This window comes from Ranitomeya imitator, chromosome 2, assembly GCF_032444005.1.
Source record: "Ranitomeya imitator isolate aRanImi1 chromosome 2, aRanImi1.pri, whole genome shotgun sequence".
Lineage (NCBI taxonomy): Eukaryota > Metazoa > Chordata > Amphibia > Anura > Dendrobatidae > Ranitomeya > Ranitomeya imitator.
In genome coordinates, this window is record NC_091283.1 from 230,341,162 (window position 1) to 230,356,538 (window position 15,377).

General features: G+C 44.5%; 1 protein-coding gene across 2 annotated transcripts in view; it reads right to left on the minus strand.

Moving 5' to 3' along the window:
* The window catches only part of WIPI1 (WD repeat domain, phosphoinositide interacting 1), an 88,012-nt gene that overhangs the window by 33,790 nt on the left and 38,845 nt on the right, over positions 1 to 15,377 (minus strand). For both annotated transcript variants that reach the window (XM_069748689.1, XM_069748690.1), the window contains 5 exons: positions 13,379 to 13,475; positions 13,056 to 13,153; positions 12,419 to 12,511; positions 12,279 to 12,349; positions 10,847 to 10,954 (listed from right to left, as the gene is read on the minus strand). In XM_069748689.1, the coding sequence (XP_069604790.1) occupies positions 10,847 to 10,954; positions 12,279 to 12,349; positions 12,419 to 12,511; positions 13,056 to 13,153; positions 13,379 to 13,475 (467 nt within the window). The remainder of the gene's footprint in view (positions 1 to 10,846; positions 10,955 to 12,278; positions 12,350 to 12,418; positions 12,512 to 13,055; positions 13,154 to 13,378; positions 13,476 to 15,377) is intronic.

Sequence of the window (15,377 nt, forward strand, 5' to 3'; positions counted from 1 at the left end):
TATACAGAGAGAGAGAGACAAAATTGTTGGATTCCCCTCTGTTCAAGTAAGAAACGCACAAACTGGTCACGGAAATAATTGGAAATGGACATTCTATGAATTTAAGCTGAAAGTTACTTTTAATCAATGAATGAGAATTAAACTTGCTTGAGAACTACGTCTCGAACAGAAAAATGTAATGAAATGATGGTTCAGTAACTTACACCACCGTTCAACAGTTTAGGGTCACCCAGACAATTTTGTGTTTTCCATGATACTTTTATTAATCCAATGAATTGCGAAATGAAAGTACAATCTAGTCCAGAGATTGATAAGGTTCGAAAAAAAGATTTTATTTGTAATAATTTTCTCCTTCAATCTTTGCTTTCGTCACAGAATGCTCCTTTGCAGCAGTTCCAGCAATGCAGACCTTTTGCATTCTAGCAGTTAATTTGCGGAGGTCATCTGGAGACATTTTCCCCGCCCATGCTTCCAGAAGCCCCTCCCACATGTTGGTTTGGCTGATGGGCACTTTTTTTTGCACCATACGGTCAAGCTGCTCCCACAACAGCTCCATGGGGCTGAGATCTGGTGACTGCGCTGGCCGCTCCATTACATATAGAATACCAGCTGCGGCTTCTTCCCTAAATATTTCTGGCATAATTTGGAGGTGGCTTTGGGTCATTGTCCTATTGTAGGATGAACTTTTCTCCAATCAAGCGCTGTCCACAGGGTATGGCATGGTGCTGCAAAATGGAGTGATAGCCTTCCTTATTCAAGATCCCTTTTACCTTGTACAAATCTCCCACTTTACCAGCACCAAAGCAGCCCCAGACCATCACATTACCTCCACCATGCTTGACAGATGGCGTCACGCTCTTCCAGCATCTTTTCAGTTGTTCTGCGTCTCACAAATGTTCTTCTGTGTGACCCTAACATCTCAAACTTGGATTCGTCCGTCCATAACACTTTTTTCCCAATCTTCCTCTGTCCAATGTCTGTGTTCTTTTGCACATATTAATCTTCTCCTGTTATTTGCCAGTCTCAGATATGGCTTTCTTTGCCACTCTGCCCTGAAGGCCAGCATCCCGGAGTCGCCTCTTCACTGTAGATGTTGACACTGGCGTTTTGCGTGTACTATTTAATGAAGTTGCTAGTTGAGGACCTGTGAGGTGTCGATTTCTCAAACTACAGACTCTAATGTACTTGTCTTGTAGCTCAGTTGTGCAGCGGGGCCTCACACTTCGCTTTCTACTCTAGTTAGAGCCTGTTTGTGCTCTGCTCTGAAGGGAGTAGTACACACCGTTGTAGGAAATCTTCAGTTTCATGGCAATCTCTCGCATGGAATAGCTTTCATTTCTAAGAACAAGAATAGACTGTCGAGTTTCACATGAAAGTTCTTTTTTTCTGGCCATTTTGACAGTTTAATGGAACCAACAAATGTAATGCTCCAGATTCTGAACTAGCTCAAAGGAAGGTCCGGTTTATAGGCTCTCTAATCAGCCAAACTGTTTTCAGCTGTACTAACATACTTGCACAAGGGTTTTTAAGGGTATTCTAACCATCCATTAGCCTTCTTACACAGTCAGCAAACACAAAGTACCATAAGAACACTGGAGTGATGGTTGTTGGAAATGGACCTCTATACACCTATGAAGATATTGCATTACAAACCAGACGTCTGCAGCTAGAATAGTCATTTACCACATTAACAACGTATAGAGTGTATTTCTGAATCATTTAATGTTAGCTGGGCAGCATGTTGGGCATCACGGTGGCTCAATGGTTAGTACAGCAGCCTTGCAGCGCTGGAGTCCTGGATTCAAATCCCACCGAGGACAACATCTGCAAGGAGTTTGTATGTTCTGTGTTTGTGTGGGTTTCCTCCGGGTTCTCCGGTTTCCTCCCACATTCCAAATACATACTGTTAGGGAATTTAGATTGTGAGCCCAATTGGGGACAGCGATGATAATGTGTGCAAACTATAAAGCGCTTCGGAATAGGTTAGTGCTATATAAAAAGATTATTATTATTAGCTTCATTGGTAAAAAATACTGTGCTTTTCTTTCAAAAATAAGGAAATTTCTTAGTGACCCTAAACTTTTGAACGGTAGTGTAATATTTTCTTGTGAGGCGCTCGCTGCACGATTTCTGTGCCTTTCTGAGTCTTCTGCTCGTGTCCACAGGTAGCTTGGCGGCTCCTCTCTAGACTGAAGGTCTCAACTCTCTCAGAAGGATTTAGATCACGGCAATAGAAGCCTCCTCAGAAGAGTCTGACGCTTTGCTCTCTGCCGTTCATGGACGTTTTTAGCGGTTTTGGACCATTATCCTGTTGGAGCTGCCACAACTTGCAGCTCAGACCGAGCTTTTTGACAGTGTGCAGCACATTTGGCTCCAGAATGCCTCGATAGTCTTGAGATTTAACTGTACCTTGCACAGATTCAGGACCCCTGTGCAAGATGCTTCCCCAGAACCAGAGTTCCATGTGTCACAGCATTACTGCGTCTGTGAACACCAAAAAGCTCAAGTCTGGTCTCCTCCACCCGCAGGACGTTCTCCCAGAAGCTTGCGGCCTGCATTTTGATAAATTCCAGTCTGGCTTTTTTAGGATTTTGGCATTTAATGTTTCTAATAAAGCCATTTTACTCATAGATGGGTGTGTGCACCATTTCCTTGTGCAGTCTTTTTCCTCTCTTTCTCAGCGCAGTTAGTTGCACCCATTTATGATTATTTTTGTGGTGCCCACTAGATTCTTGTCCGTTTTCCACATTTCTACAGGAAGGTAACATGCATTTTGTCCACATCTGTACATGACATTCTTTGGGTAACATTGTTGTACCCAATGTCTGATGAAGAGACCCAAGTAGTTTGGAAAGTTCACTTTGCATCATCACTTATTTTATGTTAGTTAGCCATTAATAGGTTTTATATCTACAATATTATTTTGTTTCTCTTACTGAGAGCATTCAAAACTTGACATTTGTAATTACATAGTTACATAGTTATTAAGGTTGAAGGAAGACTATATGTCCATCTAGTTCAACCCATAGCCTAACCTAACATGTTGATCCAGAGGAAGGCAAAAAAACCCCATGTGCAAAGAGTAAGCTCCACATTGGGGAAAAAAATTCCTTCCCGACTCCACATACGGCAATCAGACTAGTTCCCTGGATCAACGCCCTATCAAGGAATCTAGTGTATATACCCTGTAACATTATACTTTTCCAGAAAGGTATCCAGTCCCCTCTTAAATTTAAGTAATGAATCACTCATTACAACATCATACGGCAGAGAGTTCCATAGTCTCACTGCTCTTACAGTAAAGAATCCGCGTCTGTTATTATGCTTAAACCTTTTTTCCTCCAACCGCAGAGGATGCCCCCTTGTCCCTGTTTCAGGTCTATGATTAAAAAGATCATCAGAAAGGTCTTTGTACTGTCCCCTCATATATTTATACATTAAAATAAGATCACCCCTTAGTCTTCGTTTTTCCAAACTAAATAGCCCCAAGTGTAATAACCTATCTTGGTATTGCAGACCCCCCAGTCCTCTAATAACCTTGGTCGCTCTTCTCTGCACCCGCTCCAGTTCAGCTATGTCTTTCTTAAACACCGGAGACCAGAACTGTGCACAGTATTCTAAGTGTGGTCGAACTAGTGACTTGTATAGAGGTAAAATTATGTTCTCCTCATGAGCATCTATGCCTCTTTTAATGCATCCCATTATTTTATTTGCCTTTGTAGCAGCTGCCTGACACTGGCCACTGAATTTAAGTTTGTCATCCACCCATACACCCAGGTCTTTTTCATTGACGGTTTTGCCCAGAGTTTTAGAATTAAGCACATAATTATACATCTTATTACTTCTACCCAAGTGCATGACCTTACATTTATCCCCATTAAAGCTCATTTGCCATTTATCAGCCCAAGCTTCTAGTTTACATAAATCATCCTGTAATATAAAATTGTCCTCCTCTGTATTGATTACCCTGCAGAGTTTAGTGTCATCTGCAAATATTGAAATTCTACTCTGAATGCCCCCTACAAGGTCTTTAATAAATATGTTAAAAAGAAGAGGGCCCAATACTGACCCCTGTGGTACCCCACTGCTAACCGCTACCCAGTCCGAGTGTGCTCCATTAATAACCACCCTTTGTTTCCTATCCCTGAGCCAGCTCTCAACCCACTTGCACATATTTTCCCCTATCCCCATTATTCTCATTTTATGTATCAACCTTTTGTGTGGCACCGTATCAAAAGCTTTTGAAAAGTCCATATACACTACATCCACTGGGTTCCCTTGGTCCAATCTGGAACTTACCTCTTCATAGAAACTGATCAAATTAGTCTGACATGAACGGTCCCTAGTAAACCCGTGCTGATACTGGGTCATGAGGTTATTCCTCTTCAGATACTCCAGTATAGCATCCCTTAGAATGCCCTCCAGTATTTTACCCACAGTAGAGGTTAAGCTTACTGGCCTATAATTTCCGAGTTCAGTTTTTGTCCCCTTTTTGAATATTGGCACCACATTTGCTATACGCCAGTCCTGTGGCACACACCCTGTTATTATGGAGTCTTTAAAGATTACAAATAATGGTCTATCAATGACTGTACTTAATTCCTGCAGTACTCGAGGGTGTATCCCATCCGGGCCCGGAGATTTGTCAATTTTAGTGATTTTTAGACGCCGCCGCACTTCCTGCTGGGTTAAGCAGGTGACATTTAATTGGGAATTTTTATCACTAGACATTTTGTCTGCCATGGGATTTTCTTGTGTAAATACTGATGAAAAAAAGTCATTTAGCATATTGGCTTTTTCCTCATCCTCATCCACCATCTCACCCAGACTATTTTTAAGGGGGCCAACACTATCATTTTTTAGTTTCTTACTATTTATGTAGTTAAAGAATATTTTAGGATTATTTTTACTCTCTCTGGCAATGAGTCTCTCTGTCTCAATCTTTGCTGCCTTGATTTGCTTTTTACAGAATTTATTTAATTTTCTGTATTTATTTAATGCCTCCTCACTACCTACTTCCTTTAATTCTCTAAATGCTTTCTTTTTGTCACTTATTGCGCCCCTTACAGCTCTATTTAGCCATATTGGTTTCCTCCTATTTCTAGTATGTTTATTCCCATACGGTATATACTGTGCACAGGTCCTATCCAGGATGCTAATAAACGTCTCCCATTTTCTTTGTGTATTTTTGTGTCTCAGGATATCGTCCCAGTTAATTGCACCAAGATCCTCTCTCATCCGTTGGAAATTTGCCCTCCTGAAGTTTAGTGTCCTTGTAACCCCTCTACTACACATCTTTTTAAAGGATACTTGAAAACTTATTATTTTGTGATCGCTATTTCCCAAGTGACCCCCAACCCTTATATTTGATATGCGGTCTGGCCTGTTGGTTAATATTAGGTCTAGCAGTGCCCCCCTTCTTGTTGGGTCCTGAACCAGTTGTGAAAGATAATTGTCTCTCATAATTGTCAAAAACTGATTACCTTTGCTGGAACTGCAGGTTTCTATTCCCCAATCTATTTCAGGGTAGTTGAAGTCCCCCATAATAATGACTTCTCCTTGAGTCGCAGCTTCATCTATTTGCTTTACGAGGATATTCTCCATTGCTTCCATTATTTTTGGAGATTTATAACAAACCCCTATCAGTAATTTATTATTTTTTCCCCCTCCCATTATCTCCACCCACAGGGATTCTACATTTTCATTAAATTCACCTATATTATCGCGCAGGATGGGTTTTAAGGATGATTTTACATATAGACCCACCCCTCCCCCTCGCTTATCTGTACGGTCATTTCTGAACAGGCTGTAGCCCTGCAAGTTAACAGCCCAGTCATGGCTCTCATCCAGCCACGTTTCAGATATCCCCACCATGTCATAATTATGCTCCAACAACATTAGTTCTAATTCGTCCATTTTGTTGGCGAGGCTTCTGGCATTAGTATACATGCACTTGATGTTCCTCTCTGTACTTCTATTTCTTAAATTATTAACTGTTCTGACCCCAACCCCCATGCCACCGCCACCCCCAACTTCCTTATTTGTGCCCAGGTCTCTGTCTGCACTATCTTCCCCTCCTATAAAATGAATACCCTCCCCCCCAATTCCTAGTTTAAACACTCCTCCAACCTTCTAGCCATTCTCTCCCCCAGCACAGCTGCACCCTCCCCATTGAGGTGCAGCCCGTCCCTAGCGTAGAGCCTGTAGCCAACTGAGAAGTCGGCCCAGTTCTGCAGGAACCCAAACCCCTCTTTCCTACACCAATTCTTGAGCCACTTATTAACCTCCCTAATCTCCCGTTGCCTCTCTGGCGTGGCACGTGGTACCGGCAGTATTTCGGAAAATACCACGTTGGAGGTCCTTGCTTTCAGCTTGCAGCCTAATTCCCTGAAATCATCTTCAAGGACCTTCCACCTACCTCTAACTTTGTCATTAGTGCCAATGTGCACCATGACCGCTGGGTCCTCACCAGCCCCTCCCAATAATCTGTCCACCCGATCAGCGATGTGTCGGACTCAAGCGCCAGGTAGGCAGCACACCGTTCGACGATCCCTGTCTTTGTGACAGATTGCCCTATCTGTTCCCCTAATAATTGAGTCCCCCACTACCAGCACCTGTCTGGCCTGCCCTGCTCTCCTATTTCCCTCCTTACTGGAGCAGTCACTCCTCCGGCTTTCAGAGGACATGCCTGGCTGCAGCAGTGCTACCCCTGTACTGGCACCCCCCTCATCTGCCAACTTAGCAAACTTATTGGGGTGTTCCAGATCAGGACTAGCCTCCCTAGCACTCTTCCCTCTACCCCGCTTCCTAACTGTCACCCAGCTTGCTACTTCATTGTCCTGCAGCTCCATCCCACCATCACCCCCCTCATCTGTCCCATTGAGCGTCTGCTCCGTGAGCAGAAGACTCCTCTCCATATTGTCTATGGATCTCAGTGTTGCCAGCTGCACATTTAGAGTCAGAATCTGGGTTTCCAAATGCACAACGTGCTCACATCTCGCACAGCAGTATGCACCCTCGATCGGCTGCTCAAGGACTGCATACATGTGGCAAGATGTGCACTGGATGGCATTAACAATCGTGGAGCACATTTCCTAATGGGGATTGCACCAGACAGAACAGTTCAATTAAAAAAAAAATAAATAAATAAATACAAAGTATTAATAAAAATCAGACAGCAAATCCTCCCCTGGAAACTCCCTGAATCCAAAGTCACTGAATCACAAGTCACACTTACCGCCGTCCACACTTACGCTCAGGACACACTCAGCTCGCTCACACTCGCTCTGCTGAAGATTCCCTCCAAATTGACTAAATTCCCAGTTCCAGCTGCCAATAAACTGCAACAAAGCATAATGCTGCCTCCACCATACATCACTGTGGGGATCATGTTCTTTTAGTGGTGTAGTGTGGGCTTTGCACCAAACATACCATCTGGGATTATCGCCAAAATGCTTACACTTAGTTTCATCAGACCAGAACACGTTTTCCCAAATGCTTTTGGCAGACTTTATGTAGATTTTAACAAAACATGACAATATTAAAGGATCGGCAGCTCCAAACTCAGCTATCAGCCTTTTGGAAGCCTCCTGGAGCAATTTTCTTCTTGTCATTTCACCAATTTCTCAGGGGCATTCAGCTCTAGGCAATGTCACTTCTGTGGAAAATGTAAGCTACTTTATGAGGTCGTCAACATCTCCCATGATATATCTAATGCCTTGGAAATATTTTTGCTTGTCCTGATTGACAACTTTCAACAATGAGATTCTTGCTGTGTTCTGTTTACAAACTAGAATATTTCAGCAAAATGGTCTTCGAATTGTGAAACTTTCTATGGAAAATCCTGTAAAAATTAGAATTCCTATAAATGATAGCATCCGTGTAATGACAGTTTTTATGATGTTAGACATGGCAGACATGGCGCATTCTGAACACAATCACATCCACAATTATACGAGTGTTCACACTTAGGCTATGTGCACACTTTGCAGATTCCACTGCGGATTTTTCCGCAGCGGAATTGCAAAATCCGCAGTGAAAACCCATCGCGGTTTTTACTGCGGATTTATCGCGGTTTTTACTGCGTTTTCTTCTGCGGATTTTCAACTGCAGTTTTCTATTGGAGCAGCTGAAAATCCGCAGAAAAGAAGTGACATGCTGCGGAATGTAATCCGCAGCGTTTCCGCGCGGATTTTTCTGCAGCATGTGCACAGCGTTTTTTGTTTCCCATAGGTTTACATTGAAATGTAAACTCATGGGAAACTGCTGCGGATCCGCAGCGGTCAAATCCGCTGCGGATCCGCAGCAAAATCCGCAAAGTGTGAATATAGCCTTATGCAGCCATTGTCACGGGGCTACCGCGACAGAGACGTTCCAGAGAACCGCAGCGCTCTGGGCCTCGTTCACACAGTGAACAGAAGCTCTTCTCCTGTATTCTGACCTGGCTGCTTTGTGCCAGCAGTGCAGGAGTTAACCTTATTGCCGAGTTGCTGAGAGCTGGGTCTCTCTCAGCTGAAATGGATCTTGTAATCTGATCCTCTATATAGACCCAGTCCTGACTTCAGCTATTGTCAGTGATCAGTTCTACTGCCTGGCTTGGAGGTTGAAGGAGCGTAGTGTTGGTGTTAGAAGTTTATTTACAGAGATTGGGGTCTGCTGTTTGGGTTGCATGTTTAACCTGTTTTCCTTCCTAGTTTTCTCCTTCTCGTCCCTTCTATGTGTACCCTCTGTGGTTGTGTGAGCATTTGGTGAGTTTGAGACTTTTAGTTACCTTGTCTGTATACCCTGTTATTTGTTGTATAATTACACTGGTGCAGTCCACCTCCTTTGGGGGGAGAGGGGGCCACTGATAGGGCCTGCACAGGAGACAGGTAAACGCTGGCGACTTGGGCCTCCTAACCATCATAGGTACCCCGAGATAAGGGAAAGCCAGGGCCCCATTAAAGTGGTAGGGACAGGTGTGGGTCCCAGTACGCCGTCCTGCCCCTTTAACGCCACTTACGGCGTGACAGCCATATTTTTGAAATTATTATTTTTGGTAGTTTCTTTTACTTGACAAAAACCTGGTATTTCAGCAAGGGTGGGTAGACTTTTATATCCATTGTACATGAATTATGCAGAATCAAGTCGCCCAGGTATATTGGCTCATTGGAAAACCACTGTGGCTTCTTCAGGGGTCACTACGTGTATCACCACACTTAAGATGGCTTCCTCAGGGGTCATAGCATGCATCACCACAGGAGGCGACTTCCTTAGGGGGGTCACCATGCCTATAACCACAGTATAGGTGGCTTCCTCAGGAGTCACTTCACGCATCACCACACTGCAGGTGGTTTCCTTGAGTATCGTAAGCTGCATCACCACAGGGGTCACCATGCGTATAACCACACTTCCTCATGGGCCACGACGCACATCACTACAGGAGGGGACTTCCTCAGGGGTAAGGTTCAGTGGCTTTTCTCGAGATTTATACACTGAAGAATTGTAAAAAGATAATTGAGGAAATTACGTGGCCAGCAGTGTGGTGAACCTGGTTGTGATGCTGTCCATTTAGGGATGTCAAGGTGCAGAGGCGCTTTTTTTTTTTAGCTGGGTGAAGGTGTTGGTGATTCTAGGCTTGCTCTCATGACAGAACTGCAGAAGGTAGTTCCCAACTCCATTCCTCTTCCCTAGGCAGTGTCTGCCAACCATTCCTACAAACTCTACCTACATTGTGGATGACTGCAGCACCAAAGTTGGAGGAATGTTCTTTCTTGGGGTTCTATTGAACGCGCTTTGGACCCAGGCTGACGCGTCCACTGTTGGTGCACAGTCTTGGAAGATGGTCACACTCTGACGTTTCCCAAAGATGCGGACAAACATGACCCGATTATTGAAGTGCTGGGGGTTTATGGACATGCAACAAATATGGAGGTGGAAGGACATCTCAGTCACCTTCAACCACAGACTCATCACTGCTATTCTGTTCCTACGTGTGATATGACCAAGGAGGGTTTCTGCTGTCTGGACACATTATGAGTAAGCAGCTAATAGCTTATATTATACTATGAATTCATTGTGAATGGTTCACGCGATATCCATTAGTAGGCCAGTACTGACTTCTAATTGCCTAATTGTTTGATTTAGTCTCTATAATTATGATGGCTTTCCTGAATGCTTTCTCATGTCATATTGAATTTTAACATTTTCCTTCCCTGTTTACATGTCTCCTTCGTATGTAAATTTTGACATTTTGTATGATATATAAACAGAATTCATGTAACTTATATGATGGGGTTTCTAAGTCATTATCTCAGTAAATTGGTATAATTTACAAAAACACCTGCAACGGCTCCTAAGCATTTATAAAGGTCCCTTAGTCTGTGTCAGTAGCTCCACAATCATGGCGAAGACTGCTGACCTGACAGATGTCCAGAAGGCATCACTGACACACTCCACAAGGAGGGGAAGCCACAAAAGGTCATTGCTAAAGAAGCCGCTGTTCACAGAGCACTGTATCCAAGCAGATTAATGGAAGGTTGATTGGAAGGAAAAAGTGCCGACATTGGTCCCCAATATACGCAGATCCCCCTCCACTCCTTCCCCAGTGGAACCCAATGCCAACAGATCCCCCCCTTTACTTCCCCGTGGTCCCCAATGCCGACAGATCCCCTCCACTCCTACCCCAGTGGTCCCCAATGCCAACAGATCCCCTCCACTCCTTCCCCAGTGGTCCCCAATGCCCATAGATTCCCATCCTCTACTGCCTCGAGATCACCAGTGTTGACAGATCCCCCTCCTCTACTGCCCCGAGGTCCCAATACTGACAGAGCCTCTCTTCTACTGCCCGTGGTCTCGGCCCACTCACTTTTCTGGTATATGCTCCAGTCTGAAGATGTGCACAGTCTCAGTGTTGCTGGACACACAAAGGAACTGAGAGTCCATGCTGAAGACCAGGGAACTGATGTTAACGTACCTGCAGCACGAGAGGAAATCAGAAATTACTTCAATGTTCTGCCACCTCACAGAAGAATGCTGCAGTGCACCAGTGTTCAGCACCCGGGGTGCGTAGACTTTACATGTACAATTACAAGTGAGAAAAGAAAGATGAAGGAGGCACGGGTGCAGGAGCAGGGGCATTACTTTCTAACCTGGGTTACAGAAGGAGGAAGGGGGTGAGTCTGAGCTTTCCAGCATTATGTGATGTGTACAGATGGAAAACACAATAGCGGGTGTGGTGAAATGTGTATATATATTTATATGTGTGTAGTGACATATGTTTAGGGTTATATGTGTGACTAGTGATAATGTAACATCTGTCCTGAAGGCAAGTCGCACCTAGGTGTTATCAGGTACTTCCTTGGGTCTAGTAGAAATTGTGCCTCAATATCTCACCAGGAGGTCTAGCTAAGGCCAAGAAGAAAAGAACACTTGACACCCCCTAGTGCTTGGAGGGGAGATGCTAATTGTGGCCTGAGGTTAGCTATTCCTGGGAACCATCTCACAAGTGTCTCCAGAGGAAAATAATAAATATTTATTAGTAGAGCGGCCGTGCCCAATCAAACAGACCTCAATTATGATATTAACCTGGGGGGCCGGTCTAGGAACCTGACCTCAGACCAAAGTTATAAATTTAGGCTGCAGACATAGAATTGTGTTCACATGATGGGGGCAGCTAGAGAAGCTGGTGTGATCCAATCTACATTCTTCCTACCCTCAGGGAGCAGAAAGCAACTACCAGTTAATTTCTGTAAGTTTCTCCTGTTTATTTTGACACTGTTTTGCATAAGTTGTATGTCTTTTTATTATCATATTTTTGTACCTTTTTCTTATTGTAAGCATTAAACTTTTTGCTATTAAAGTATAAAACTTTAACCAGTTGAACCTTGAATGTTCTAAAAGAATCCATGGCCTAAGGTGTGTGAGCCTTATGAGAGATAGACATATTTGTATTAGTATTGTTAGTTCCGGGACTCATCGCCCGTGTATTCGGTGAGTGTGGCAGCGTGTATGAGCGGGTGTGTGGCCTGGGTCGATGTGTGATTTATGCTCCCATTACAGCATAGGACAGGAGGTTGAATGCTGGACTGAGAGTGGGGAGATAGATTAACCCTTGCAGGCACAACCCCAAGTCACGTGTGAGAGCAGGCACGTGACGAATAAGTGACACCACGGAGAAGGGATCCATGACAGCGGGAATGCCTGGGCAAGGAAGGGGGATTGTCGACGACACCTGGGCGAGGAGGAAGTGGGGAGAATACTCCTGCACAGCACTCCCTGTATGAATGTGCATCTCTCACCTCTTCATTCCCCTTCTGAACTCATAGAGTTTCTGCCCCTCAGGTATGGAGAACACGCGGATCACGGTGCCCTGTAATGAGAGGGTGGATGAGCGGACGCATTCACCCCAGCACATTTACCCCCTCCACCGGTTACTCACCTTCTCCGATGCACTGGCCAGTTTGGTCCCTGTGGAGTTGAAGGTGATGGCAGCGAGCGGGCTGTCATGGGCTGGGATCGTACACTCAATTTTCTATGCAGAAACACAACACATTAGTATTCTCCAAACTGGGAAGTCCAGCCCACTGCGCCCCCAGTGACATCACCATACAGTCCCCGCCCACTGCGCCAGTGACATCACCAGACCCCTCCCACTGCGCCACCAGTTAGATCACAATACACATCCCGCACCATACAGATCCCACCCATAGCTCCACCAATGACATCAGCATCACATCGTGGTGCCAGCATCGTTAGTCATTGCCGCCAACATTGCCACCAGTGACATCACCACCTTACAGTCCCCGCCCACTGCACCAGTGACATCACAGCCCCCGCCCACAGCTCCACCAATGACATCAGTATCACATCGTGGTGCTAGCATCGTTAGCCATTGTCGCCAACATTGCCACCAGTGACATCACCTCAGTTTCACTGCGCCAATGACATTATCACCTTACAGTCCCCACCCACTGCGCTAGTGACATCACCACAGTTCCCGCCCACTGCACCAGTAACATCAGCCTCCAGTTAGTCTTCAGTTCTCACAGATGGATATGTGCACAGCAGCTACTCACCAGTGTGTTGGCATCATACACCATGATCTCGCCCACAGAGGCACTGCCAGGATACGCCAGGTACGAGTTGGAATGGTTAATAGAGAGCGCACAGAGACCTAGAGGAACAAAGAAACGGCTCAGAGAACGAGACCCAGGCAGAAACCAGCCCACCTCCTCCTCCTCCTCTCACACCCAATACCGGCTGCTCTTCCCCATATACCTAGCTCCGCCCCAATCACTGTGTCCCCCCAATACTGACTGCTCCTCCCCAACCACTGCATCACCCCAAATAATGACTGTTCCTCCCCAACCATTACTAGTGGCTTCTCCCATCACATTACCAGTGGGATTCTGAGGGGTGTCCAGCAGCGTTCTCAGCAGCTTCATGTCCTTTATATTATGGATGTAAACAGACTCCTCCAGACAGACCACCAGCCTCTAGAACAGAGAGAGGGAACAGATCATCCTCACATTGCACATATGGGACTAATTATAACTGGGAAATGAAAGAGCCAACAGCTCAACCGCCATTGAAGTAGGACCTACTGCAGTGACCAGGTAATTACAACAGGAGATCTGCTCTGAGAAACTAACACTAAACTAAGGACTCATATACACAGAGGCGGAGAAGTAAACTTCCAAAGCAAGAGCTTCCTGTGTTCCAAAGGACTGGTTGCAGATGTTTAGGAGCCAGTGATAAATATTAGGGTTTGCATCGATCCGATATTTAGGAGAGATATTTTCGGTGTCGTAGTGAGGGGATGAATACAACGCATTCACTCACATCACCGTAAGGCCATTCTAACGTGTCCAGCTTAATATCGACAGATGGATGATGCTATCCATGCCATGTTTCAGCTCTATAGATTAGTAAAATCGCGATGGGAAACATGACGTCAATATCTCCCACTGAGGACCTACAGGGGTGAAAATATTATCAAAGTTGGGGATTTCTAAAAGACCTGGCACATCCAACAACAGCCCACATCAGCTCACCAAGGGGAAAGGAGGGGTAAGAGGACACAGCCGTGACTTAATAAAAAGTTTGGGTTTTGGTCATCAGTCCTGGAAGGAACAGCTGGTTGTAGTTCCATTTTCCTCAGGCGTACCTCCCTCTGCTAAGGTCTGAGCCATTTCCGCGACATCAGGTTTATTGCTTTTCTTTGGTTATCAATTTTAATTGATGGTATATACCATGTACCACTTCCCATTCCCTACGTATCTGGATTAAATATATACAATTTCATGGCTCTTTTCCTATGTAAACTGCACTCCTCAAGCCATACGCTACCTGTAACGGGTCTATATAAAATGATTGTTGGTGGCAGCTAGCAGTTTATTGTGTTATTTTCAAGTTGGCAGTGACTCCACGGGATAAATATCTATCCATTTTCCAAGAGTTGGAATCGTAGGTGTATCTACAGCATACACGCAGTGCAGGTTCCAAGAACTGGCCTAGCAGTGGAAAAAATAAAATCTATAATAACACATATCCAGAGAGGGGAAATATCACCCTCACACTGATCATATGGCATGAATAACTGGGGAAGTGAGGGAAAGAGAGACAGCACTTCATTGAAGTAGGAACCTCCTGTAGTGAACAGGTAATTACAGTATAATTTCGCTATGAGAACCAAAGAAAACTGGGATTCGTTTAATCAGAGGCGGAGAAGAGAACACTTCCAAGACAAGAGCTTGTCTGAGACACTTGGAGCCAGTGGTCCGTGACGAATGTTGGATTTGTGTAGATCCAATATTTATGGAAGATACATTTTCGGCGTCGTAGCAAAAAGAACAAACATAGGGCATTCACTCACACCACCATAAGGCCATTCTAACCCCTCCAACGTAATATTGGTCAGATGGACCATGCTATGGAGGTCATGTTTTATCCCTATAGAAAGGTGAAGTTGTGATAGGAAACATGACGACAAGATCTACCTCCAGGGGCGAAGATATCAGGAAAGGTCAGTATTTTATAAGATTGGGATCTTTCACATCCCACAATCAGCCCCCAAGAGGTAATTAACCCCTTAGTGAGAGCCAATTTGGTACTTAATGACCGGGACAATTTTTACAATTCTGACCACTGTCCCTTTATGAGGTAATAACTCTGGCGCTTCCGTGGATCCCAGCGATTCCGAGACTGTTTTTTCGTGACATATTGTACTTCATGTTAGTGGTAAAATTTCTTCGATATTACTTGTGTTATTTTATTTATGAAAAAGACAGAAATATGGCGAAAATTTTGAAAATTTTGCAATTTCCAAACTTTTAAAATTTTGTACATCTAAATCAGAGAGTCATATCCACAAAAGAATTAAGAAATAACATTTCCCA